Genomic DNA, 25189 nt, shown 5'->3' on the forward strand with positions numbered 1-25189 from the left:
GTGGGTCACCACGATGGCGCTGATCTACACTAACAAATGTAGGTCGTTCCACTGGGGAACAGAGGGGGGATATAAACTGGTGAATGCAGGAAAAAACGATTAAAATGATCGTCAGTGAGCCAGTGCGAGTAATCATGCTGGCGAGGAATGAAATGTAGAAGGAGAAGGCCTGGCTCCATTGGTGCAGAGATTGCCCGCAATGGGTGGTGAATTATTTGGGCCAGGAAGGCAAACATCACTAATTCATGACATCCTTGGAGCAATGAGAGCCAGGGGATGTTTTATCGCGTCCTTCAGTTGCTCCCTGAACTTGGTCTGGGTGACGGCGTAAAGAGCCGTGTTTGTGCAGCAGCTCAGAATCTGCAGCATCGAGCCCAGTCCTCGCAGAGAATCAGCAGGAAGCGTCACGGCAGAGAAAGCAGACAGTCGGTTCCACGCAGAATACACAGTGAACGGTGCCCACAGCAGGACGAAATTGCCAGAGATGATCAGCAGTAAAACGAGCTATTTTCTGCGGCTCTCCATCTCCGGGTCTCTGGCACTCTGTCCCTTGTCAGCACGCCGGAGTCTCCTGCGCCCCCTGCTGGTGACTAAAACGTACCGGATGGTTAATCCATTCGTCAGGAGGACCAGCAGGAATGGGATTACAGGAGTGAGAAGATAATGAAATAAGTCAATTGACATTGCGACAAATAAAGGCACATAATCTGCGGTATCTACACAAATAAATGGAGCGATCAGCATTGCATCATACCCCGAGAGTCGAAAATACCAGTAAATGTTCCTTAAACAGCTGATCGCAGTCACTGTCCCCAGCATCACAGCCGCAGTTCTCCCGGTGCAATATTTTGTTTTCAGCTTCTGGCAACAAATGGCCACAAACCGGTCAAATGTGAAAGTGACGGTGAACCAGACCGAACAATCGGTGGCGGCGTAAAGCAGGACGGCGTGGATTTGACACACTGGTGTGTCCGCAGCCCAGATGAGAAGTTCAATTGGCACGTAAATATTCGGAATCTTGCTCAATATCAGGGCCAGGACAACAACCATAAGATCGGCCGCTGCCATGGCAACTAGGTAGCGAGTGACAACTCTGGAGAGACCGCACTTTCCTCTGGACAGGATTAAAATCGTCACCAGGTTCACTGCGAGAAGCATAAAACACAATCAGTGGAGACACATCCGGAAGCGTTCTCTATTATCATACAATTTATCGGATTTGTTCTCTGTGTCTAGTCACATGAGTGAATAAATGCTCCTCGGGTAGTCTATCAAGAAAATCAATGATTAGAGTCAAATCGTAAGTGAAATCAGTGAAAAATCAACCGCAATATTTTCGGGCCGATATCACACAGGAAACAGCAGTGAATAACACAGATAACAATCACTGGTAATTGGTAACTTTGCATATGTTGAGGGGAAAGATGCAAATGGAACTTCAAATACGAAATCTACAGAATCTTGAATTCCATTAGATAAATTTCCTCAACAATGACTGTTTAGATCAAGGGCAGGCTCCCTCCCCTGATCATTATACGCTACTCTGCAAAAGTCTTTGGCAAACATATATATAGTTAGGTAGACTAAGCGTTTTGCACAATACCGTATTGTCAAGGTAGAGCGGAGAACCAGGTTGCAAATATGGCGGAAGAAAATGATGTTGAAAATTATTGTCAATTACAGAATGTCTCCCCGGTTCTTCTCGCTCCCTCCTCTCTCGCTCCCACTTTTCCCAACTACGATTCTCTCACCCTGACCCCTTCCCACTCTTAGTCGACAAACGACACCCATATCAGAATCAGATTGAACGTCACCATCTTAAGTCAAGAGATCAGTTCCTTTTTGTGCGGCAGCAGTACAGTGGAATACACACAATTACTACGGTACGGTGGAAAGGTCTCGGGCATCCTCGCTATGTATAAAAGACTGTCACTGGTCATCCTGTCAGCAGTAGTTCCGATGAATTCACTTAGTGTGCGAGTAATTCCGAACAGCGGAATCTATCCAAGTTTCAGACAACCCATTAACCGATTTGAATCCGCTGACCTAAAGCTCGGAGAAGCTGGTCGACTCTCTGACACGTTCAGCGGGAGACCAGGTTTTGCTGCAGCCGATGCTATGTTCAGAAGCCGAAAGTTAACTGGGCAAATGATATTCCTTTGTTTTTTTTTTCCCCTCCACAGTTCTGTATCCCCTTCAGATCCTCCTGCCCTTATTAAAGAGATTTTCCTCCATTCCTTTGCATTTTATTTCAGTCGTGGTAAAAGAAAAATGCCTCCCGGCAATAATGACCCTCTTTTATCCCCAAAGCAATGCATCGCTGTCAGAATCTCATGGCCTGTTCGTAATCTTTCAGTGCGCAGATTTTTTGTTCAGTTTTTGTTGCTTCAGAACACTGACCGAGTTGACAGTCAAATGTAAACGCCGACGATAATAAAATCATCAGTTGTGGACGGTTTTGAATTACAATAGGAGAATGGAATCGGTTTCGTACCAGGACTACTCTAAAGTACTGAGATCACAGTCAATTTTCACTGGTCAAACATTCAAAAATAAAACACACAGGAAGGACAGTGGCATTTTATAATTGTTGAGTTCCGATCATAGAATCAAATCCGATACTGATATCGATTGGACGAGGAGAGCGAATGATTGTGAGGAGACTTTAACGATAATATAGTAAAAATGAGATCCCTTTCCCTTTTTTTTTGAATAAAATGCCTATGTATTTCAAGGAAGAATTCTGAACTTCGAATGGAATTGCAGAATTCAGTCCATACAGACAACTACATTTTCTGCTGCACAGTGTTATTTAGATGAATATTGTTTGAAATAACCAGAGAATAAGAGAGTCGATAATATTCACCATAATGTAACTTCTCTCAGGAGAAGACAGATAATAAGCAGTCTCTCTTTATCATCATTATAACCCAGTTCGGCGAAAGCCTCAGAGTGACGTTTGAAAAGCGAATGAAGGACTGTTTTAAATCACGTGAATTACCACAGGAAAGGGCAGAGATGAGACAATTCAGACATTTGCTGATAAATTCCGATAATGCGGAGATGGAGCTGCAGTGGGACGAATGCCAGTGGTGAACCGTCAGGAAAGGACCACGGATTCCCTGGACAGGCCGAGAGTTTTAGAATAGACAGTCGGTTCTGGGAGAAGTGGGAAGGCGGAATGTTCAGTTCGATGACGTGGCAGGCACGTACGAAGCTTGGCGGCGCTGGGTGCTCAGTGACGTTGGCGGGTAGTTGATAGTCAGACCGGTTGTCTGCGAGAATAATCCGCACTTGGAAGTCAGATTAAATTCCGTTGCAAACACGAGGAGAGGAAGCAACTTGATTCAAAACCCGATATTTTCGAACGGAAGATGGAGCGACTGAAAGGAATCAACGCTTCCAGCGGCAAAATATCATAGCCACCTTCATGAACTGATGTGAGGAACGATTGAACGGATTTACCGATTGGATCAATGGCCCTTACAGCCGCACAATTACAAGAGCCACAGTGAAGAGCATCGTGGTAGAATTTGAACCTTTGCAGATTTCTTACCTGCAGTGTGCAACAGTAGCAATAATTTCAAATGGGTGATAAACATTAGAAAGCAGTTAAATATTGTTGTATAGTTGAGCTTTGAACAGACACTCACCGGGAAGAGCAATCATAGCCAGACCAGGGTAGTAAATCACTTGAATGACTTTTAATGCGTGAGCGATTCGAAAATCCAAGGTCATCCATTCATACTTCGCAAAGACATATTCTGTAGCCCAGAAGGCATTCTTAGGATTTTCTGCCGTATTCCACGATGCTGTTCCCGGACTCTGATCCATTACGGAACCAGCATATCTGCCTTCCGCAGAGTGTGCTCTCTCTGTCCCGCTGTGTGGATCGGCGAACCGCTGTGAGTGCCGGAGCGGCTGTTCAGTGAGAACTCAGTGATTCCGATGCTTATTAATAGGAGAGGGGAACTCCCTTCTGACGCCTGAACCCTCCGTGGAAATGACGATATTGGCATTTAATGAAATGACAGATCCAGTTAACCCCTTTTGCACAGCAGCTGAGTAGCAGGTGTGGAGAAATATTCTCAACTAATTACGAACATTGATGTTTGATCCGTTCATAATTTGTGCCGAAGCAATTCAGCAGATTTAGCGAAAAACTGAAGCAAAGTAAAATTCTAAGCAAAAAAGAAAACTCGTGTAAAGAAAACAACTTTTTAAATAAAAAAAAAACAAAGTTTTATAAATATGTAGCACCGCATTGTGATTGCAGAGTGGCATGAGACTTATGCTTAGAGAGAGAGAGAAAGTGAGAGAGAGACAGAGACAGAGAGAGACAGAGAGAGAGAGAGAGAGAGAGAGAGAGAGAGAGAGAGAGAGAGAGAGGGAGGGAGCATTTGTATTCTTTATTTTGGTTGCTTTTCAAGTGTTTAATGAACAGTTGTCATATCATCAGAATAAATTGGTTTTGTCCATAAACCTGTGCGGGAGAGTTTTTAAAATGCAAAAGTTGTTTCACTGCGGCAGTCCCACTTCTTGAACTCACAAGTCCGCGACCAGTGGGATGAACGAGCGTCACAAACTGAGCTCTTTCTTGGTTCCAGTGGGGAACCGTGAGGTGATCTGTGCCTTGACATGCCCTTCGCTCTCCACGGAGCGTTACGGTACCGCATTCCTCCCCGGTGGTTCTTGCTGTGGATCTCATTCGCTCAGCCCGTCGGAGCTCACTTCTCATGCTGGGGCCAGGCATGTTCCTGTCTCGCCAGGCCTGGTGCCGACCCTCACCCGGATTAGACAGTCTGGCAAATCGGTCCACCGGGATGTGGGCAGTGTCGCATGTAATCAGCTACTTGCAGGCACATTTGAGAGATGAGTGTTGGATGGGAACCGACGCTGAGTGACCTGCCCCGCAATGGATACGACAAACTCCTTCACCAGATGTACCTGGACCTCTCCCTGGACACCCTGGATGCGGCCTCCGTCGTCAAAGTGGATCACGCATGTTGCGACCTGACTGTCTAGATATAGAAGTCTGGCCAGGGCAGTGCAATATGGAGAGGAAGCTGTTCCCCGTGCAACAGCCTCCCCCTCTCTACGCATCTGAAGGACGCGAAGAACGGCAGAGAGCAATGCAGATTTGTCCCAGCAGCGTCAAGGATTTGACGGTTTGACGGTCAGCATTGAGCTCAAAGTAGGACTGTCTTAGGGTCTCCAGCTCCGCGTGTTTCCATCGGGGTTTACTCCCGTAGCCTTGCTCATGAGTGAGTGTAGCCGCAAGACAGCGGCGGACTGAGAGCGGAGTTTTCCTTCATCTGCATGAGCTTCCAGCCATGGCTGACGACCGCCATGTGCTCCTTCTCCTGTCAGTAGAAACAGATCCAACGGGGTTGGTAGCTGCCGTGAAGGCCAGGAGCTGGACGGTTGTCAGAGGTTATCCTAGGTGCACGTCATTACAAGCGCTCAATATGTAGTGGGAGCTTGTCTCCATTACCACCGCCGACTAAAGCAATCTTAAGGAACCGTCCTGGATACCCTGTACCTCCCAGTGCATCCTCGCAAATCAGCGGCTTTATGAACTTCAGTGGGTCTCCTTTCTTTGTGAATATCTTTGTTTGTGAATATCATGTTTCTGAATCAGAAAATAACCAAGTAGGGATTTTAAAATATTTGTTGACAACCCGCACACGAACATGCTTCATTCATACAAGCATGACCGCGGCGTGGCGTGTAATGCTGCTCTACTGGGTATAGAGTGGAAAAGCGAGCGAATGCGCTTTAATACAAGTTCATCTGTCACTGACGTAAAGCAGATTTGGACTTAAGAGAAAAAAAAAACACACACACAAAGTTGTGACCGTGCTAATTTCGTCACTCATGGAAGGTAATACGAAGCGTAACTGCGAGAGGCTGGGGATTGAAAATGAAGGATAATTAAAGCGCTGAAACAGTGAGATAACGAGGTCAGTCGGACACACCGCAGGTCCTTTCTCCCTCATTGTCCTTGCCGACTGAGGTTGGCCCATTTGCCCACTTCGCTCCAACCTCCGTTAATCGTTTACTGTCTTACACTGGGCAAGCACATTTTGAATGCAATCACTTCATCCGAATGATCGTTCCATTAACCTAACTGAAACCGTTACCCACCTTTCCCAAGTAAGTGTTGGCCTTTTTCCTAAAATTAAGTACATTTGCGCATGATTGGTGAAGATCTGATCAGGAATGATTCTGCAGAGGCAACAACCATATCAGTGTGGTCAATGACAGACCAAGATTATCAATAACGTCGCTGGCCTGGTCCATATGCCGAGTGGGTGTTTGGACAGACCCATCTAGCTGTTGCTCCCGTGTCTACCCACCTGCCGAGCTCAGTATATTCGGACCTGGGAACACCTCTCTGTTATTCGAGTAATATCTGGACTTATATTTATGAGAGGACATTTTGAATAAGCTCGCGTCTCCGCTGTTTATCGCTTGTCTAAATCGACCCTCCTGGCATCTTGTCGATGGTTCCCCTTTCAGGGCATTTCACGGCGGACTACGATCAAAGAAACGCACAGAGTGATTGTTCATCTGTTGTGTGAATTTATGCGGCAAAAGTTCAAACTGAAATCTTCTCTCTTTAGAAACAGTGTTTGAAATGAGGAGCGTTGTTGTCATTATATTACATCAATAATAGATAAACAAGTAAACGAATTACTTTGGATGTATAGTGATTTTTTTTAAGATCGTGCAAAACACAAGTAATACATGTTAAAATGTGGGATAGTAAGCACGGATTCAGTGTGCATTTAGGAATCGGATGGTAGAGGGGAAGAAGCTGTTCCTGAATTGCTGAGTATTTGCCTTCAGGCTTCTGTACCCCCAACCTGATGGTAACAGTAAGAAAAGGGCATGAACTGGGTGATAGGGGTCCTGAATAACAGACGCTGACAAGAAGATATCCTGGGTACTTTGTAGGCTAGTTCCCTCTTCTGGCAGGGAAAGTGCTCAGACGAGACCAGAGAGCACGGTGTCGGCCTTGCAGTGAAGAACTCGCTGCTGAAGATGAGAAAGGGACGGAGCGGATTTTCTCACTTCGATTCCACACATCCAACGGGCCTGTCAACCTTGTCAGCGTCTATGCCCCGACCCTCTCCTCTACACAAGACGCAAAGGACGAGTTCTACGACCAGGTCTCAATGATGATACAGGATATCCCAAGTCAGGAACAGTTGCTGCCACTTGGTGACTTCAACGCCAGAGTGCGCGCCGAGCACGACTCCTAGCCAAGCTGCCTGGGGCGGTATGGGATTGGCAGCATGAATGACAACGGGCAACGACTACCTTTCATCCGTCAGGCTGCTGAACCAATGTGGAAAACTTCAGTGATAAACTGATTCCACAGCCTTTGGATTCACTTTCAAGGACTCTACAGTTCATGTTCTCGGTTTCATATATTTATCTATCGCACTACAGTGCCTTCTATAGGTATTCACCCTCCAACCTTTTGGTCACATAATTGAATATTACAACCAGGGATTTTGATCAATTTAACCGAGCTTTGCATGCTCCACGAATTGCGTGTCACCAACACCTACTTCTAGACCAAAGCTCAGCCCAAAGTTTCTTGGCGGCATCCCCGCTCCAAACACTGGCACCAACAAGACCTGATAATCACAAAACGCTGTCACCTGAGAAACGTGCTCATGACTCGCTCCTTTCAGAGTGCCGGCTGTGATACGGGTCACTCTCTGGTTTGCTGCAAGATCAGACTTCGGCCGAAGAAGATGCACTGCGCCAAGCCTCCAGGCAAGCAGCGCATCGATGCCAGAAAAACACACACCCGGACAAAGCTGCAGAGTTCATCAAGTCACTGGAGGATGCTCTCCTTGCAGACCCACCAGAAGCAGATGCTCGGCAGAGATGCGACTCTCTCAAGGACATTATCCACAACACTTCACTCAAGGCCTTAGGGGAAGAAACGGGGCAAGACACAGGACTGGTTTGAAGCAAGCTGAAGTAATTCATCGCTGTCATCGAAGAAAAGTGTGTTGCACTACTCCAGCACAAACGCGACCCCACCCAGGCAATACTGCAAGCGCTAAGGACAGCAAAAAGCAAGCCCCTGAAACGGTCAGACGCTTTGCAAATGACTACTGGCTACAACTATGCGAATGCATTCAGTCATCATACGATACAGGCAACACCCGTGGAGTGTACGAGGGGATCAAGAAAGGCATCGGGCCAACCCAGAGCAAGACAGCACCTTTGAAAACCATAACAGGCGAGACCATCAATGACAAAGGCAAGCAGATGGAGAGATGGGTGGAGTATTACTCTGAACACTTCTCCAGAGAAAACAGCATTTCGGACAGCGCGCTAGACGCCGTGGAATGCCTGCCTGTCATGGAGGAACTGGATGCACTGCCGACTGCCGAAGGGCTGAGTAAAGCCATCGACAGCCTGCCCACTGGGAAGGCACCAGGATTGGATGGCATTCCACCATAGGCCATAAAGTGCGCAAAGGGCGTCCTGCTAAACCACCTGCACGAACTACTGTGCCAGTGCTGGACAGAGGGAGCAATGCCGCAAGACATGAGAGACTGCAACATTGTCACCATATATAACAACAAAGGGGACAGGAGCGACTGTAACAACTAAAGGGGAATCTCCTTGTTGAGCATCATTGGGAAGGTCTTCGCCCGCGTGGTCCTGAACAGACCGCAGAAAATAGCCGAAAGGGTATATCCCGAGTCTCAGTGCGGTTTCAGGTCAGAACGCTCCACAATCGACATGATCTTCTCCCTTTGACAGCTACAAGAGAAATGCAGAGAGCAAAGACAGCCACTCTTCGTCGCTTTAATTGACCTTAAGAAAGCCTTCGACCTTCTGAGCAGAGATGGCCTGCTCAAAATCCTCGCCAGGATTGGTTGTCCCCTGAGGCTCCTCAGGATAGTTCAGTCATTCCACACAGACATGAAGGGCGTCGTTCAGTTCGATGGCTCTTCTTCAGAGGTCTTCAACATCCGCAGTGGTGTGAAGCAGGGCTGTGTGCTTGCCCCCACCCTGTTCGGCATCTTCTTCGTAGTCACGCTGAAGCACGACTTTGGAACATCAGCTGATGGTGTCTCCCTCCACACCAGATCGGACGGGAGGCTGTTCAGTCTGTCCCGGCTGAAGGCAAAAATTAAGGTTTGCGAAGTTCTCATCAGGGATATGTTGTTTAGCGAACGACACGGTACTGGCAACACACTCTGAAGAGCAACTGCAACACCTCACGGACAGCTTCTCAAGAGCCTGGCAGGACTTCAGCTTGACCATCAGCCTGAAGAAAACCAATGCGTTGGGCCAAGGCATTGAGCACCCCCCGCCATAAACATCGACAACTACGAACTGTAAATAGTTCACGAGTTTACGTAGCTTGGCTTCACCATCACGGGCAGCCTCTCCCTAGACCCCGAGATCAACGGACGGATCGGACGAGCAGCCACAATATTCGCCAGGCTGACAAAGGAGGCTGGGAGAACAGAAAGATGACGACGCACACCAAAGTTGCAGACTACAGGACCTGTGTCCTCAGCACACCGCTTTACGGGAGCGAGATGTGGAGCCTCTACTACAGACAAGAGCGGCGTCTCAACGCCTTCCGCCTTCGCAGCCTGAGACGCATCCTGGACATCAAGTGTATTGACAGAGTCACCAACAATGAGGTCCTGCACCGCGCCCAGATACCCAGCCTCTTCACCCTGCTCCAACAACGCCGTCTCCGCTGGCTGGGCCACGTACACCGCATGTCCGACAGGAGGATCCCGAAAGACCTGCTGTACGGGAAACTGGCTTCCGGCAAGAGAGCACAAGGGCGGCCCCATCTTCCTTTCAAAGACGTCTGCAAGAGGGACAAAAAGCGCACTCTTCAGACCAAGATAACACTGGAGGACAGCGCCTTCAAGTACTGTCGCTGTCGTCTAGATTGAAGCACACGGAGACGGTTGGGGCTATCCAGCTAGTCCTTTAGGGAGGTGGATGGACAACCCACAATTGGTGGTCATCTTCTACAGGTAAGGAGCGCCGTGAGCTTGTAACGCAAGAAATACGAGAGGTAGAAGAGGAGAAGAGGTTATCTAAAACTGCTGCCCTAGCCAAACAAGGGGCTTGGACCTGGTGGGAAAGTTTTGAACAACGACATCTATCTTGGAATGTTCTGTGGCAGATGGAACCGCTCCGCATTTCTTTTCTATGCAGAGCAGCGTTGCTCCCAACACCTGCCAACCTCAGAACCTGGCATGAAGATAAGACAGTCTGGTGTGTTGCTTGCGGCGAGAAGGGAACACTTCAACATATTTTGAGTGAATGCGGGGTCAATATTTCCAGCTGTATGTACACTTGGAGACATAACAATGTTCTCAAAGTTGTAACAGAAGCAGTTAAGCAGAGAGTACTGCATCACAACTTATCTCATGCCCCATGCTGCACAAATCATTTGTGAAAGAAGGCTCCAAGTCAAGGGCGTACAGTTCAGGCTCACGATCAAGCATACTTTCTTCATCCAATGATTGGTGTGTCAAGGCCGACCAGGACGGGAAAGGCAGTTTCCCGGAGCAAATATCTTTCACCACATTGCGTCCAGTTATAATTGTACGGTCTGACACCAGTAGAGATCTGGCTATTGGTGAACTCACAGTCCCCTGGGAAGACAACATCGATGTAGCCCATGAGCTCAAGTTAACTAAGTATGCAGAATTAAGATCAGAGTGCAGAGACAGAGGGTGGAAGTTCTCATGCTATCCATTCGCAGTAGATTGCCATGGCTCTATTACGTTCACTTTCCAGCAGTGGCTGCGTGACCCAGGCTTCACCATAAGAGAGATCAAGCCAACCAGCAGGGCTGTAGCTGAAGCAGCAGAGACAGGATCGCCATGGGTGTGGACCAAGTACGTCCAGAGGGGAAGATGGTCGGAGAGTGTATCCATCTTTTGCAAACCCTTCAGTAGTTGCACAGACACCTGAAGAGCAGACTATCTGTTGGATGGAAGCGACCAACAACTCTGATAGAGGCAGATGCCAAGTTTTGCAGCTCACCAGTGGGAGGTGGTGCTTTAGCTGGCCCACCACCTCGAGGGAGTTTTCATCATAAGCGGGCCGAAACTCCTGCAGACAGGTAGCAGATCAACTGGTGATCCCACTAGTGATAGCACAGGATAGTTAACATGTTAGTCCAAGCGCATTGTCAACTCTTGGAGGAACGGATAGATTTTACTGAATGACATGGCGCGCTGGAGCTACACAATGGCCTGCTTTTTGTGTGTGTGTTTGTGTCGCTGGGTTGAAATAATTGAGTAAACAGGCCCTCTGTGTTTCTATGGGATGTCCCACTAGGTGTCGGAGAGTGTATCCATCGGTGGTTGCAGCCCAGGTTTTCCGAAACTGCGTTGAAATTTGTCTGAGTGACCAAATGCAGCATTACTTTTGTATTTTTGAAACAAAGTAGTTATATGCAACCTGTATTTTATTCATAAAACAGTAATATTCTATTTTATGTTCGAATTTAATTTTGTCATTCAAACATATATTCTACTTACGGATATAGCCACATGGAATAGTGTCACTCTGTGGCCAGGCTAACAACAGTCACACAGAGCAGAAGCCACATATAACACATAAGAAAATAAAGAACTATAATGTATCAGTAAAATACAGCCACACAAAACCCGAGTCCATGACTGTTGCAAGATTCTGCAGTCGAACACTGTACACCTCATCTGCTACCCAGTGAATAATGGGGTGGTGGTGGTAGGGGGAGAGGGCAGCACCGGCATCTGTTCGGACGCAGCCGCGCAGCACCTCTGCTGGATCGTACCCAATGTGACCGCACTCCGCTGCAGGGCTGTAAACAAGCGATACCGTGGCTTGAGGGCCGGCGGTTGCAATGACCGAAGCCACTCAGCCACCCCTGCTCTCCGCCAATAAATCAGGGAATTGGAGTTACAGCTTTCCACATTAACAATGTCCAACAGGGTCTTGCGATACAAAGAAAAGCTGTTAAGATATCACGTGCTGTTTAACAACACAGAGCCTTGTGGCACTTACTTCCCCGACCCCTCTCTCACGCAGGCAGCAAGACGATACGCACTGTCTAGCTCCTCCACTTCCTCGGCCAACCAGCAACTCGATGACGGGGTAACACCGCGGTACCTCAAGTTCTTATTTGAAAAAGCATGTTGTGATCTCTAAAATACATTTACAAAGGTCAATAACATCTTCGATTGCGCCACCATCTTATCTGCATATTCTGTGTGTTGTCTGAATCAAAAGGACCGTCAAGGGACGGCAAGATTTCCATTGCATATTTACCTCCCCATACATGTGTACTTAGTAATAAACTCGACTACACCCCACCATACTCAATGAGAATGATGTGATGATATGGACCAAAGTAATCGAGGTGATATAGGCAAATTTATTGATAGGGAACTGGTGCCCTGTGTGAGGAATATGAAGTCAGTCACTTCTATAGAAGAGACAGAAATTGTAAGGGAATGAGATGGTGAGCGAGGTATTGCAATAGAGTGGGGACTGGGCGGGAGCACATGTGCGTTATATTATGAGGGAAAAAGAGTGAAAGTGGTCTCACACAGTTATTTCAGGCTGTACTGAGATTACATCTGTAATATGATATAAAATCCTGAACTCTCGCTTACACACGGGTTATAGAGAGAAGAGATGAAATTGGAGGAACAAAACGAGTAAGACAGTGTCTGCAGAAGGCAATACACAAATACACGATCGACGTTTCCAGTCGACATCCCCTGCCCCTTCAGGATTATACGTAAAGGGCAGATGGTCAGCATGGAGAGGAAAAGTGGTGCAGCAAGGAAAGGACAAGAGAATCTAAGTGAGCAGGTGTGATAGTCCGGATGCTCCTATGTCACAGGGATCGGTGTTTGGACCATCGTTATTCATTATATATATATATATATCAATGATGTGCTTATGATCAATACCTATGCAGATGAAACATAATTGGAATGTACTGTTGATACTGCGAAAGCTTATTGTAAATAATCGGAGGACCTTGATCAGTTCGAGAAGTGGGTGGAGACGGGCCGAATGGATTTCAATACAGATAGGTGTGAGATGGTGCATTTTGGAAAACAAACCTGGTTTGGACTTGCGCTATGAATGGTGTGATGCAATAGAATGACCTGGGGTATAAATGCAAATTTCGCTTAATGCGACGTCACCGGGTGGTGAATTCTGTCAGTCAAGTTGCCCTTCATCAGTTAGGGCATTGAATAATTTATTAGTAGGACATTGTTTCATTACTTTTTATTGAGATGCAGCCATCCGCTCTGCTCATTAAACCGCCCGTGCTCACACGAGCCCAATCTCCAGCCGGTACGTCTTTGGACGGTGGGAGGAAACCGTAACACGCTGCCACGGCGAGAATCTACAAACTCCATACAGGCAGTCGCGGGAATTGAACCTATGTCGCTAGAACTGTAGGGTGCTGTACTAACCTCCACACTACCTGTGCTTGTAGTACTATGTGCAATTCTGTTCTCCGTATGATGGACACGACTTGGTTAGACCGGAAGGTGTGCATAAGAGTTTTAAGATGAAGTTGTCAGTACTAGATGGTATTAGTTACAGGGAAAGGATGGCCAATCCATGCCTCTATTCCTTGGAATATAGGGGAATGAGCAGCGAATTTACAGAACTGTTTTAAATTATGAAGGACAGCGATAAGATAGATAGAAACAGACATTTCCCGAAGTCAGGGGAAACGAAAAGTAGGGAAATATAATTACTGTGAAATATGCTAGAGAGATTCAAGTTTTAAATGGTGACACCTGCTACAGAAAACTAAGAAGTTTCTGGAGAAATAGAGAACCGTCTGTAATGTAATTTCGGGATAATTCTGTTACAAGGGAGCGCTGGAAGCGGACCCAAAAGCAAGACATAGACACTGGAGTTCTAGGAACAGGACTAGGTTTCTCAAGAAAGCAAGGGAAGACACGTCGCTGGACATGGACACAGGCCCTGGACGAGACACGGACACTGGGCCTGGGCTAGGACATAGACTAGGAAAGCGGGACCTGGACAAGGAACTTGGAACTATGAGCCTGGACTAGAACTCTGAGCCAGAGACTGGACAGGGACCCGGAATATGGGTATAGACTCGGGCTTGGAACCGGGATCCAGTCGAGGACTCTCGACTAGGAACAAACTAGACACTAGAGAGTACAGGGAATACGAAGCCTGGGCTGGGACTGGACGATGTACTTGGACGTGACGTCGGCAGGACGAGGGACTCCTGGGCAAGACGGGGTACTCCTATGCAGGGCAAGGCTCTCGGACAAGATTTGGCTTGGCTCTTGGACTCTGATTGGATCGGCTCTTGGGTACAGAGCCGGAACTCCTCCACGGAGCGCAGGGCCTGAACCGTTTCTTGGTTGAATGGCCGGGACCCTTTCTTGGGAGCAGGACGTAGGGCCGGGATTCTTACGCAGCACACAGAGTCAAGTCCCCTCCACAGAACACTGAACACGAAGAAACATTTCTCCACTCAGGGTAGTGGCAAACGGCCGGACTTATCCAGAGGAGGTGAGGACACAAAGAGACATTTCTGAACACAAGGTAGCGGCAAACGGCCGGACCCACCTAATGAAGGCGAGGACACAAAGAGACATTTCCAAACAACGACAGACTATTCGGTATCTTGGCACAGCAAGCCCCCGGTCTTGCTCTGGCGGTTGAACAGGCAATGCTTCAGGAGCAGGTTGTAGGCGAGGCTTCAGGCGAAGGTCGCAGGTGAGGCTTCAGGCAAGGCTTTAGAAGGAAGGGAAGGGAGCAGTCCTGCAAACAATCCCTGGTTTGCAGAGATATTTATGTGCCAGACCGAAATGAGAATCAGCTGCCTCAATTAAAGCACCGAACAGAACAAGGGAGAAAACAGGAAAACCCGGAACAAGGATCGATGGACCGGACCGTGAACCGGAATGCGGAGTTCACGGACCGGTCCATGACAGTATCAACCCGCCTCCCATGGCAGCCTCCTGGCGACCTAACTGGCTTTCTTGGACTAAGGACGACTGGGGCGGGTGAATGGGGTATTCAACAAGAGGGAACCCAGGATGGTGAGAGTAAAACAATAGTGTCTGGGTCGCTTGGCCCATGCTTGGATGGACTGTTCTGTTGCAAGGTGGCGCTGGTAGCGGAACCATAAGCAAGACACAGACACTGGAGTTCTAGGAACAGAACCACGTTTATCTAGAAAGCAAGTGAATAAAACGATGCTGGAAATGGACACAGGCCCTGTACGAGACAAAGACACTGGACCTGGGCTAGGGCATAGACTAGGAAAGCTGGACCTGGACGAGGAACTTGGAACTAGGAGACTGGACAGAGACCCGGAACATGGGTCTTGAATCTGGCTCGGAACCCGAATCCGGGCGAGGACTCAGGACTAGGATGAGACGAGACACTAGATAGTACAGGGAATGCGAAGCCCGGACTGGGACTGGACGAAGCACTTGGACGTGACTTGGGTAGAACGAGGGACTCCTGGGCAGGACGAGGCTCTTGGACTCGGTTTGGCTTGGCTCTTGGACTCGGCTTGGTTAGGCTCTTGGGTACGGAGCCAGGACTCCTCCACGGAACGCAGGGCCGGGACATTTTTTTGGATGCAGGGCCGGGTACCTTTCCTGGAGGCAGGACGTAGGGAGGGGACTCGTACACAGCACACAGATCCAGGACCCCATCCTTGGGAACATCTAAAGGTAGCGGCAAACGACCGAACCTACCTGGAGAAGGCGTGGACACAAAGGGACAATTCCAAACAACGACAGACTGTTCCTTATCTTGACACAGTCTTGCTCTGGCGGTTGAACCTGACGGCGTTACAGGCGAGGACGCAGGCGAGGCTTCCGGAAAGGCTTCAGGCAGGGCTTCAAGCAAGGCTTCACAAGGATGGGGAAGGGAAGGGAAGGGAACAGCCCAGCAAATTAATCCCTGGGATGCAGAGGTATTTATATGCCAGACCGAAATGAAAATCAGGTGCCTCAATTAAAGCACCCAACAGAACAAGGGAAAAAATAGGAAAACCCGGAACAAGGATCGATGGACCAGACCGTGAACCGGATTTCAGAATTTACTGACCGGATCATGACAAATTCACTGAACAATTATGTGTATGTAGTCGAATATATAAAAATACGAGAACACAGAGGAAAATTAGGCTACAAGAACAGTAACAGTTCTACACCCCAATCCAAACAGATGTTAAAATCTGAATTTCGGCAGAGGGAACAGATGCAATTACGTTGTCTAAAAGACAATTAGTTGGGCATATAAGTAGGCGAGGCCTGTAAGGATATGATTCTGATGTGGACTATTGGGGTGATATCACGTGGGTCAATACAAGTTTGTCTGACATACAAAGGCCGAACTGTTGTATGTATATATGACTTTTGCATTTCAGTATCGTTGAAATATTAACCGTGTTCCCCTCATATGAAAACTGATTACTTCCTCTTCGCTCTTCAATCTGTTTCAGGGTCTGAGCGCAGGTCTTTAGTCCGACCTTGATAAAGGACTTCAGGTCTCAGCGGGAATAGAGACAAGGCCTGAGTGTATGTAGATGTGAACATTACAATGAACTAGCATCCCCTGTCTCCGATTACACACCCCGCCCAGTCTTCTGCTGTTAAGCAGCCGCGCTCCTGGTTTACCACTTGTCCCAGCCAATTTAGCGAGCCCTTGCTTATCGCTGTGATATCAGCGTGTCCTGTTAGGACGGACCCGGATATATGGTCTTCTGCAGATATTCGGGGCTGAATTGCACAGACGTGAGGCTTTTTTTTTTGGAAACTGATAGTGATACTTGTTGTCTTGGGGATCTTGTTTACCTTCATTGCAGCAGTGACGTTAAATTGCTGAAAAATTCAACAACTGGCTGGAAGACCTCAAAGCCAGACCCCGCAGCATACACCACCCCCACCCCCACCCCCCCCCCCACACACACACACACACACACACACACCCACCCACACACACACACATTAAAGGAAGAGTTCGTAATATGAGCTCAGTGAGTCACAGCACCTCAGATTTTATTGACAGTCCGGAACATCTCAAAGGTTTGATTGTTCAATACAAAAGTACGGAAGGGCATGAATGCAGGACGGCAGGACTTTGTAATCCCCTGAATGAGTTATGTTCAATACAATATAAGGGAAAGGAAGAGGGCCGGATCTGTTCCCAGACAGGAAGATGAAGAAAGGATTGCTGGAAAGTCTCGTAGTTGGTTGGGGTGCTGACCCAGAGTTCACGCGGAGACTAATTCTGTGCCCCTGTGAGTGGCAGGAAACTGATAGGCCTCAAATTGAGAGTATGCAGCGGGTACAGTTGAAAACAATAAAAATAAGGCGCAGAGTTAAATACAAGGAGAAGCTCGCGGGGTAGTAAAAGGGGACAAGGAATTACAATTAACACATGACAATTTTGAAAGGCAGCGAGACCAAAGGACATGGCGCTGTGTGGCTGGAAGAAGTGGAAATGAATTGCATGAAAATACAGTTGAGGCTTGATAAGGCATTAGTTAGACAACATTTCCAGTACTTATGTTACCTTTATTTAAGAATAGATGTCTATCATTGCAGAGGCGCAGAGGAGAGTCAGAGAGAATTCTGCAAGTTGAAGTTTTAGCATATGAGGAACTTTTGATAGCTATCGTTCTGTACTTTGTGGGGTTTAGAATAATGAGTGGGGGGTGGGGGTGAGAAGGAGTCTCATTGAAAAGTAGTGAGTGTTAAAAATCCTAAACAGTAGATGTGGAGGGGATGTTGCCTATAGGGGGCGGGAGAGCACAGCCTCAAAATAAAAGAGCATTCATTCAAAGCAGCGATGAGGAATAATTTATCTCTCCAGAGGGTGGTGAATCTGTTGATTTCAGTGCCAGAGACGGCTGTGGAGGCCAGTGCCTAGGAGGGGTAAGTCGATCGGTGGTGAGGAGGGAATTTTTGAAAAAGTTGGGCAACTGTCTACGGAGGGCTGGGATCTACCGGCCCTCGAACCATAGGGTTGACTCCACACTGTTCCATGTGCGCTTCAACAGAGATCTTGTACTGATACTGCAACAGTGCCCGACTCTCTCCCCGGTGCTAGGGCAGGGAACCCGGGAAATGTGATTGGACCCACAGACACCCCCTGTTCCAGACGTCACAATGTGCCCTGTGCAAGGTGAACCTGAACATCATACTTCAGCCATTGCATCAACTCTCAATGATCATCACGCCTTTCTCCCTGTCCACAGAGTGGAACACCTAGCGTTTTCCACACGTGGAGTGATTGATCATTCTATGTCGGTACCACACTGTAGGTGAAACCCACCTCTCCTGCACCCGATCGTACCTTTCATCGTGTACCGGCCGGGTTGAAAGCAAGCTGACTGCCCAGCATTTGCTGTTCGCAAAAGCCTACCGGCCGAATAGTCTACCAATCTTACCCCAGGGAAAGACGGCTACCGTGGTCCGTGGCAATTCTCGCTGGCACTGCTCCTCGTGCATTATTCGCATTCGGCGGAATATAAACAACTCTCTACGAGGTGTGGGTCCACCCGCAACGGCTTATTTATAGAAAATATGTTTCCGTTTAACTTCTGCACCAAAACAACGAATAACACCGGCACTAGCAAAATTAATTAACACATATTAATTTAAAATAGTCCAATCCTCGGCAAGGAGAACTTTTTTTTTCTTGCTTTGCCTACTGTCCCGGAACAACTTTATGGTATCAGTGGACGTTTAGGACAGTCTGAGCCCGTAGGAAAGAGAGATTCGAGAGACTGAGCGTCAGTACGGTGATTCCATTTAGTAACAGTATTAACACAAGCGTCAGGGATTGTTGTTGTAATCAGTGATGTCACTGGATGACGAGGGGGCCGGAACCCACATGCTGATAATCCCCATGATAAGTGTAAACATCGGCAAGAGTAAGGATGCAGTTAATCCGAAGATGCTGCGTGTGTCTCGGAAGGTCATTCTGCGGCTCTCTCTCAATATTCAGATCCGCAGCAACAAGCCCATTTTATTATTGATATCAACCGAACAGATACGGAAAATAGGTCCTACGTTTACACCTGCCCCTGCGACGTATGGGAACAAAGAGTGCGATCTGTTAAAGTTCGCAGAAGGGTGAATTTTAGTGGGAACTGCTCACGTAATGTTTAAGCTTCGAAAGGGCGCAGAAAAGATTCACAATGATGTAATTGGAACTTGGAGTATGAGGTAAAAGGGAAGTATGGATAGTCTGATATTTTTTTTGTTCTGGGGTAGAGCCTGAAGGGTGAATATATAAAGATTTATATAAACCACGATTAGACAGCATAGTGTAGACAGTCAGCATTTCTCCAACCGAGTGAATTCCAGGACTAGTGGTTATATTTTTATGCGCATACGTGACGTTTTAAAGTGGTTCCCGAGCAGCACAATTTTTAGTGTGGTGGGCACAAGGAACGAGATGACAGACAAAATAGTTCAGGCAATGTATTTGGAATGTCTCTTTGGCATTTGGACAAGACATGTTTTGAAAGTTTGAGAGGATTGTTGTCTAAACACAGGGAAATAGGAGTCATTCAGGAAGGCACCCGCTTCGTCACGTTCAATCCTCATGACAATGAGCTGTGTTAAATCAGGCAGACAGTTCGACAAGATTGAAGGGCATTGAAGCTTGTGGAAGATAAATGCGAGATTGCTTTGCCTGAGTACCCTTTAGACCAGGTGAGAATCAGCTTCTCGCGTCCCGTGTTAATATCCTGAATATATCTGTTTTCACGCAATCCCGGCATTGTGGGGTGGGGTTCTCGAGCGTACTGTGGAGTGTTGGTGATAGTATTACCTCCCTAAGATATGAACCATATTGAGGTTTAATTAAAAAGTGAATGTGGGTCATCTGTACATGATTTAAGAAAATCAATTTGAAAAGCAATCCATCGTGTGCTTCTTTATTAGTTTTCACAGAAGGTACTCAGATACTTAGGTGTTGATCTCTGTCTTCTGTAAGGGCTAATTTCTATAAACTGGATATTGCGGGGTTTGGAGGCGGTTGTGCAGTATTCGTAAAGTTTTTGCCCCTCTTTTTCGTTGTCTCAGATGATACATATTGGCAGATCGGGAAATATGGAATGAGAATGTTATTGACTGTAACTCTCTGCTGCTTTACAGAGATCCAGTGTTGGGCTCAAATAGTTTGGTTTCTTTAACATTGAAATGATTCATGTCATAATTCAATACTCTATTCCATCCGGCCAATTCCACGCAATCATACATTTTATTTGTACGTTGAGCTAATTCTTATCAGATACGAATGAGATACTTTCAGTTACCGAGCATCGCGATGTTTTAAATGAGAATTTTTACCTTGTTATCAAAATAAAAGCGCAGATTCTTTACAAAATGTTTCCTGTTGTAGGACCTGTGCGAGCTGGAGATGAATTCTACTTAGGGGAGAGAGCCTTAGATGAACTTACATTTGTCTTGGTCAATGCCCGTATCAGCGTCCAAGGAGACATTATCAACGACTTCAACTCTCCCCTGAAGTTAGTTTGGGTCGTTGCATAAGTGCACGTGTTTATACAGGAACTCATGTTCGTGAGCAGAGTCCCGGTTTGAGCAGCGAAATATCGGGCAGAGTAATAGTCGCGATCAGAAAACATGGTTAGATTAACGATAAAATTGGTCACTGTCGACGGCAGCCAAAATAGCATGAAGCTGCCCGACACACAGAACAGTAACATGATGCCCTTTTTTCTGTTCTCCATTTCCGTGTCACGTTCAGTCGTACTTTTATGGATTCGGAAGCCCCTCCGAGATTTGCTGGCCACTAAGATAAGCCTGGCTGTCATCGCATTAAATAGAAATATTAAACCAAATACGCACAGCAAGTTTCGAAAGGATTTGAATCTGCTGAACGCGACAAAAGTTGGAGAGTTTAAGATGTCCAATTTCGGGAGAATACCCCAAGAAATATTTCCAACTATTTGTTGAGGCTGCAATGCAAACAAGAAGGGTATATTCTCCAAACAAGCTACTGCCAGTATTACTGCCGCCAGAATTCTGGCAATCTTCACTCTGCAGTATTTTGTTTTAAACTTCTGACAGCATATGGAAACATATCGATCACCGGTGAAGGCCACGGTGTACCACAGTGATAGTTCCAGAGTGACTGCCACCAGGTAGACCGTGGCTTTAAGGACTTCCGTATAATGCAGAAATGAATTTGACAGGCGGAATATTAAAATCTCATAGACAAGGACATTGATGAGAATGACCAATAAATCTGCCACAGCCATCATCGTCATGTAGGCAGAGATGCATTTGGAAAGACCGCATTTTCCCCGGGAGAGAATAATAATTGTTAACAAATTGGCTGCAACAGAAAAAAAAAACACAACAACAACAGAATAAGACGTCACTATAGGAGGAAGACAAGTGAATATTACAACTTGTTTTTGAAATATGTTCGGATGGGATTCTGTTTAGTCCGTGCACACCGATGGTCTGAGAGTGAGCATAGGCAAGGCAAAAAGACACTTCGCATTGTGATCTTCACCAGCTGGAAACGGGCTGCAAAAATAGCAAGTGTTACTGGAAGCCTGGGTAATGTGCTGCTCTTCATGAAGACAAACCAGGCTACCATTGCATGCCGAATAGTCGGGCGTGAGCTTCTCGGTACAAAAGAAAATGAGCTGTAAATACAGATCTATCATTCATTTAAAGTGAAACAACTGGTGAATGAGTGACACGGTGAGCTTTTTTGCACATCACCCATCACAAATCAGGACTTTGAGCACTGCGGTTGAGTTATTGAGTTAAATTGTACAATACATAATTGAAGCAGAATTCCTTGTATTGTTTACATTTCTAGTCACCTTAGTACGGGAATTATATTAAAATTACTGACAGAGTTCAGAATATTTACAAGGATACTGCGGGGACAGAAAAATCTTTGTATACATTAGGGATATAGTTCGTGTAAATATATTCCAGCCTTTTCTACTCAGGTTGTGTGAAACTATTTTGAAGGACCTCAGGATTAGCGTGGAAGTTGAAATGTTGCTGGGGTAATCTGAAAGAAGTTATTTACTCAGAAGGTGCTGCGAGTATGGAAACAGCTTCCTGCGGAGTGGAGGATGCGGGATCTATTGTACCACGTAAGATAAGTTTGGATAGGGCCAGGATGGGAAGGAGGTAGACGAGTGTTAGTCAGGTGCTGGTTGAGAGGACAACAGAGGTTCAGGTCGCTAAGGCGGGCCGAATGGCCGCTTTTTGTGTTGTAGTACACTTTTACTCTCTGACAGGGACGATGAAAAATACATTACCTACTGAGCGAAACACTACTGCTCTTTCAGGAACGGTATCCCTCCGATATTTTTGCATAGGACATGAGGAGACGCCCTCATGTGTCCAGAAGAAAGTCTTCTCAGCGGCCATGTAGACAGGTAAGGATACAGCGCCCATTGAGCAGCTTGTGTAATGGATACATTGTGGTGCATCTTCTGATCATACTTCATAAAAAAAAAACGTTGTCCTGCAGAGGGCCATTAGCTGTTAGACAATGTATTAATACGACTTACCGGGTAAACCAAACACCACTAGAAAAGGGTAGCAACCGTATTTCATCTGTAGGATCGGCGGTCGACGCATTTTCAATTGCTTGAATTATCTCCCGTTGTGCAGTTCACATCGGCGTATGACTTGGATCACGATACCCTGCTAATTTATAGGAAACACGAATTCTCCGTCACGGGTAAGCGGGTTGTGCAATAAATGACGTTACTTGCAGCCAATGAACAAACAAGGGTTGATGTTCCGCTCCAGTGACACCTGGTCTCCAGTTGACAGACTGTGCAGCTGGATCATGAAGCTCCTTCACTCACATTCCACAACAGAACAGTGCCACCCCTCCCCCAGGGAGTGACGTCAGCGCTCCCCTCGCCTGCCGAGAGCATCGCTCCAGCCCCAGCCTTTTGCTGTATCACAGTCATTCAGTGAATAGGTCCTGCTCCGTTCAATAACTGCAATTGTTACACAGCTTCTGCTGATTCCTACTGACTATAATATTACTGATGTTGCGCTTGCCTTTATATTTCACATAATAATTCTTCAACAACATTTATCATGATGCGTCAAGTCTAATCTCAATCTGTTAGTCTTCATCTAACCGTATAGGTTGTGATTCCTTCCTGAATGTGACATCATTTAAACCAAACAATTGATGCAGCATCCCGGCAGTGGTGTAGTGACCCTACTCTAACATTACTAATGATGCATTCTGTTATTGCTGGTGGAGATTCACGGTTATATCCAATAAGGTTACTCCAAACAAGCAGATATAAATCATCTCCAACAGGACTGAAGATGCTAATATTTAAGCGTTTAGAGTCGCATGTGCATCCACATTACTTTGGTGCGGGTACCAAAGCATCTTGCACTGATGGAACTTTTCATCAGAGAGATTGCAAAGTTGCACCTTTACTGGGCAATCGACATTACCAATGAAATAGAAGAGGTTTCCAGTGAGATTGTCTTTCTATTAGCAGAGCTTAGTATGACCAGAATATTCGCTACGATATTCAGGATTTAAAGAGCCATGTGGAAGATTGTCTTACACCTTTTCATCTGCAAAGTCTATGGTCGATAAGGAACTTCCGACATGACGCTCTACTGGGGGTAGGGAGACACAAAATGTTGTTTATTTTTTCGTTATGATCTTAAAAAATATTATATAAAAAATTACCGGCTCAATGGTGGGACCGGGGATTAATCTGCTTGAGCGGAGCAACGTCGGCGCCTCAGCAGGTGCCAGACTACAAGTGCGAGTAGGGATGCAAATTGAACATTATCAGTGATGCCCACTTCTGAAAAGTACATTTTGTAAATTAGATGAATTGGCGCAGTGTGGTAATGAACCACAATATGTATGTGCGCTAGCAGACACTGTATGTAATATTAAGCGAGAGTACGTCAACAACCATGCAGAACGGCCACTATTCGTGAGATCATGTCCATAGATGGTCCACGTACAAATGTGTGCCAAGGAGAACATCGGAGTTCGGTCGATGATGTGTGATATTCTGTTTCCTTTCGGAGCTGAGGTAAATCAAATGTCAAGTCCATCTCAATGCCGGGGATATTTAAATTCAGCAATTCACTACAAACATATCAGATAGTTTTGTAAATAAGCACGTTCGCCAATATGAGCACAAGCCACTGAAAATGTCCTTCATCATTTAAATCAGGCAGAAGGCAGCAGTGGTTGGCTGCCAGTGAGTAGTGGTGTTCCTCAGAGGTCAGTATTGGGAAAGCTACTTTTCAAACTGTTTCTCAATGATTTGGATAATGTAATTGATGGCTTTGTGGAAAGGTTTGCAGACGATACAAACATTGCAGGAGGGGTAGGTAGTGTTAAGGAAGCAATGTGATTACAGCAGAACTCAGACAAATTGCAAGAACGGGCAAAAATGTGGCTGATGAATTACAGCGTGGAGTAAAGAATGATCATCACTGTGGTACAAGAAACAACAGTGCGGACTGTTATCAAAATAGGGTGAAAATCAAACATCAGGATGCAGAGGAGCTTAGGAGTCCTTGTGCAAAACTTGCAGAAAGATTAAGTTAAAGGCTGAGTCTGTGGTGAAGAAGGCAAATGCAATGCAAGCATTTACTTCAAGAGTAACAGAATTTAAAAGCAAGGAGATAACGCTGAGCCTTTATAAGTCACTAGTCAGGCCGCTCTTGGAGTGTTGTCATGAACTATGGGCCCCATATCTCAGAAAGGATCCGTTGTTATTGGAAAGAGTCGAGAGGACATTCACGAGAATGTGTCCGGGAGTGACTGGGTCGGCATATGGAGAGCGCTCCGCAGTTTTGGGTCTGTGTTCACTGAAATTTAGAAGTATACACTGAGACCTAAGGAATTTTGAAAGGACTAGATATGGTGGATGTGGAAAGGATGTTTCCTATGGTTGGGGTACACAGACGAGGGCACATCGACAACGTTGATAGACCACTTATTGGAACAGAGGCAAAGAGGATTTTTTTTTTTAGCTGTAGAGTAGTGGATCTGCGGAGAACTCTGCCACAGACTGAGGTGGAGGCCAAGTCCATGGTGATATAGTGGCATGCAAACGTTTGGGTCAAAATTTCTG

At 46.5% G+C, this 25189-nt stretch overlaps 1 protein-coding gene and 1 pseudogene across 1 annotated transcript; both read right to left on the reverse strand.

Annotated features, from left to right (window-relative positions):
• Positions 1-243: 243 nt before the first annotated feature.
• LOC134341555 (probable G-protein coupled receptor 139) lies at positions 244-3834 on the reverse strand (annotated as a pseudogene).
• A 16642-nt stretch (positions 3835-20476) lies between these two features.
• Positions 20477-22685, reverse strand: LOC134341556 (probable G-protein coupled receptor 139). Its single transcript, XM_063039421.1, has 2 exons — positions 22616-22685; positions 20477-21408 (listed from the first exon to the last, which is right to left on the reverse strand). The coding sequence occupies exons 1-2, from the start codon at positions 22683-22685 to the stop codon at positions 20477-20479; spliced, it is 1002 nt and encodes a 333-aa protein (XP_062895491.1).
• Positions 22686-25189: the final 2504 nt, after the last annotated feature.

The sequence above is a fragment of the Mobula hypostoma genome, unplaced genomic scaffold, assembly GCF_963921235.1.
Source record: "Mobula hypostoma unplaced genomic scaffold, sMobHyp1.1 scaffold_36, whole genome shotgun sequence".
NCBI lineage: Eukaryota > Metazoa > Chordata > Chondrichthyes > Myliobatiformes > Myliobatidae > Mobula > Mobula hypostoma.

What these genes read in the sequence shown, in the direction of transcription:
- LOC134341556 (XM_063039421.1), bottom strand. Translation starts at nt 22,685, where the DNA reads ATGCGTCGACCGCCGATCCTACAGATGAAATACGGTTGCTACCCTTTT. An exon ending in AGTGGTGTTTGGTTTACCCG is followed by an intron (nt 21,409 to 22,615) that starts GTAAGTCGTATT and finishes TTTCTGTTGCAG; the next exon opens with CCAATTTGTTAACAATTATT.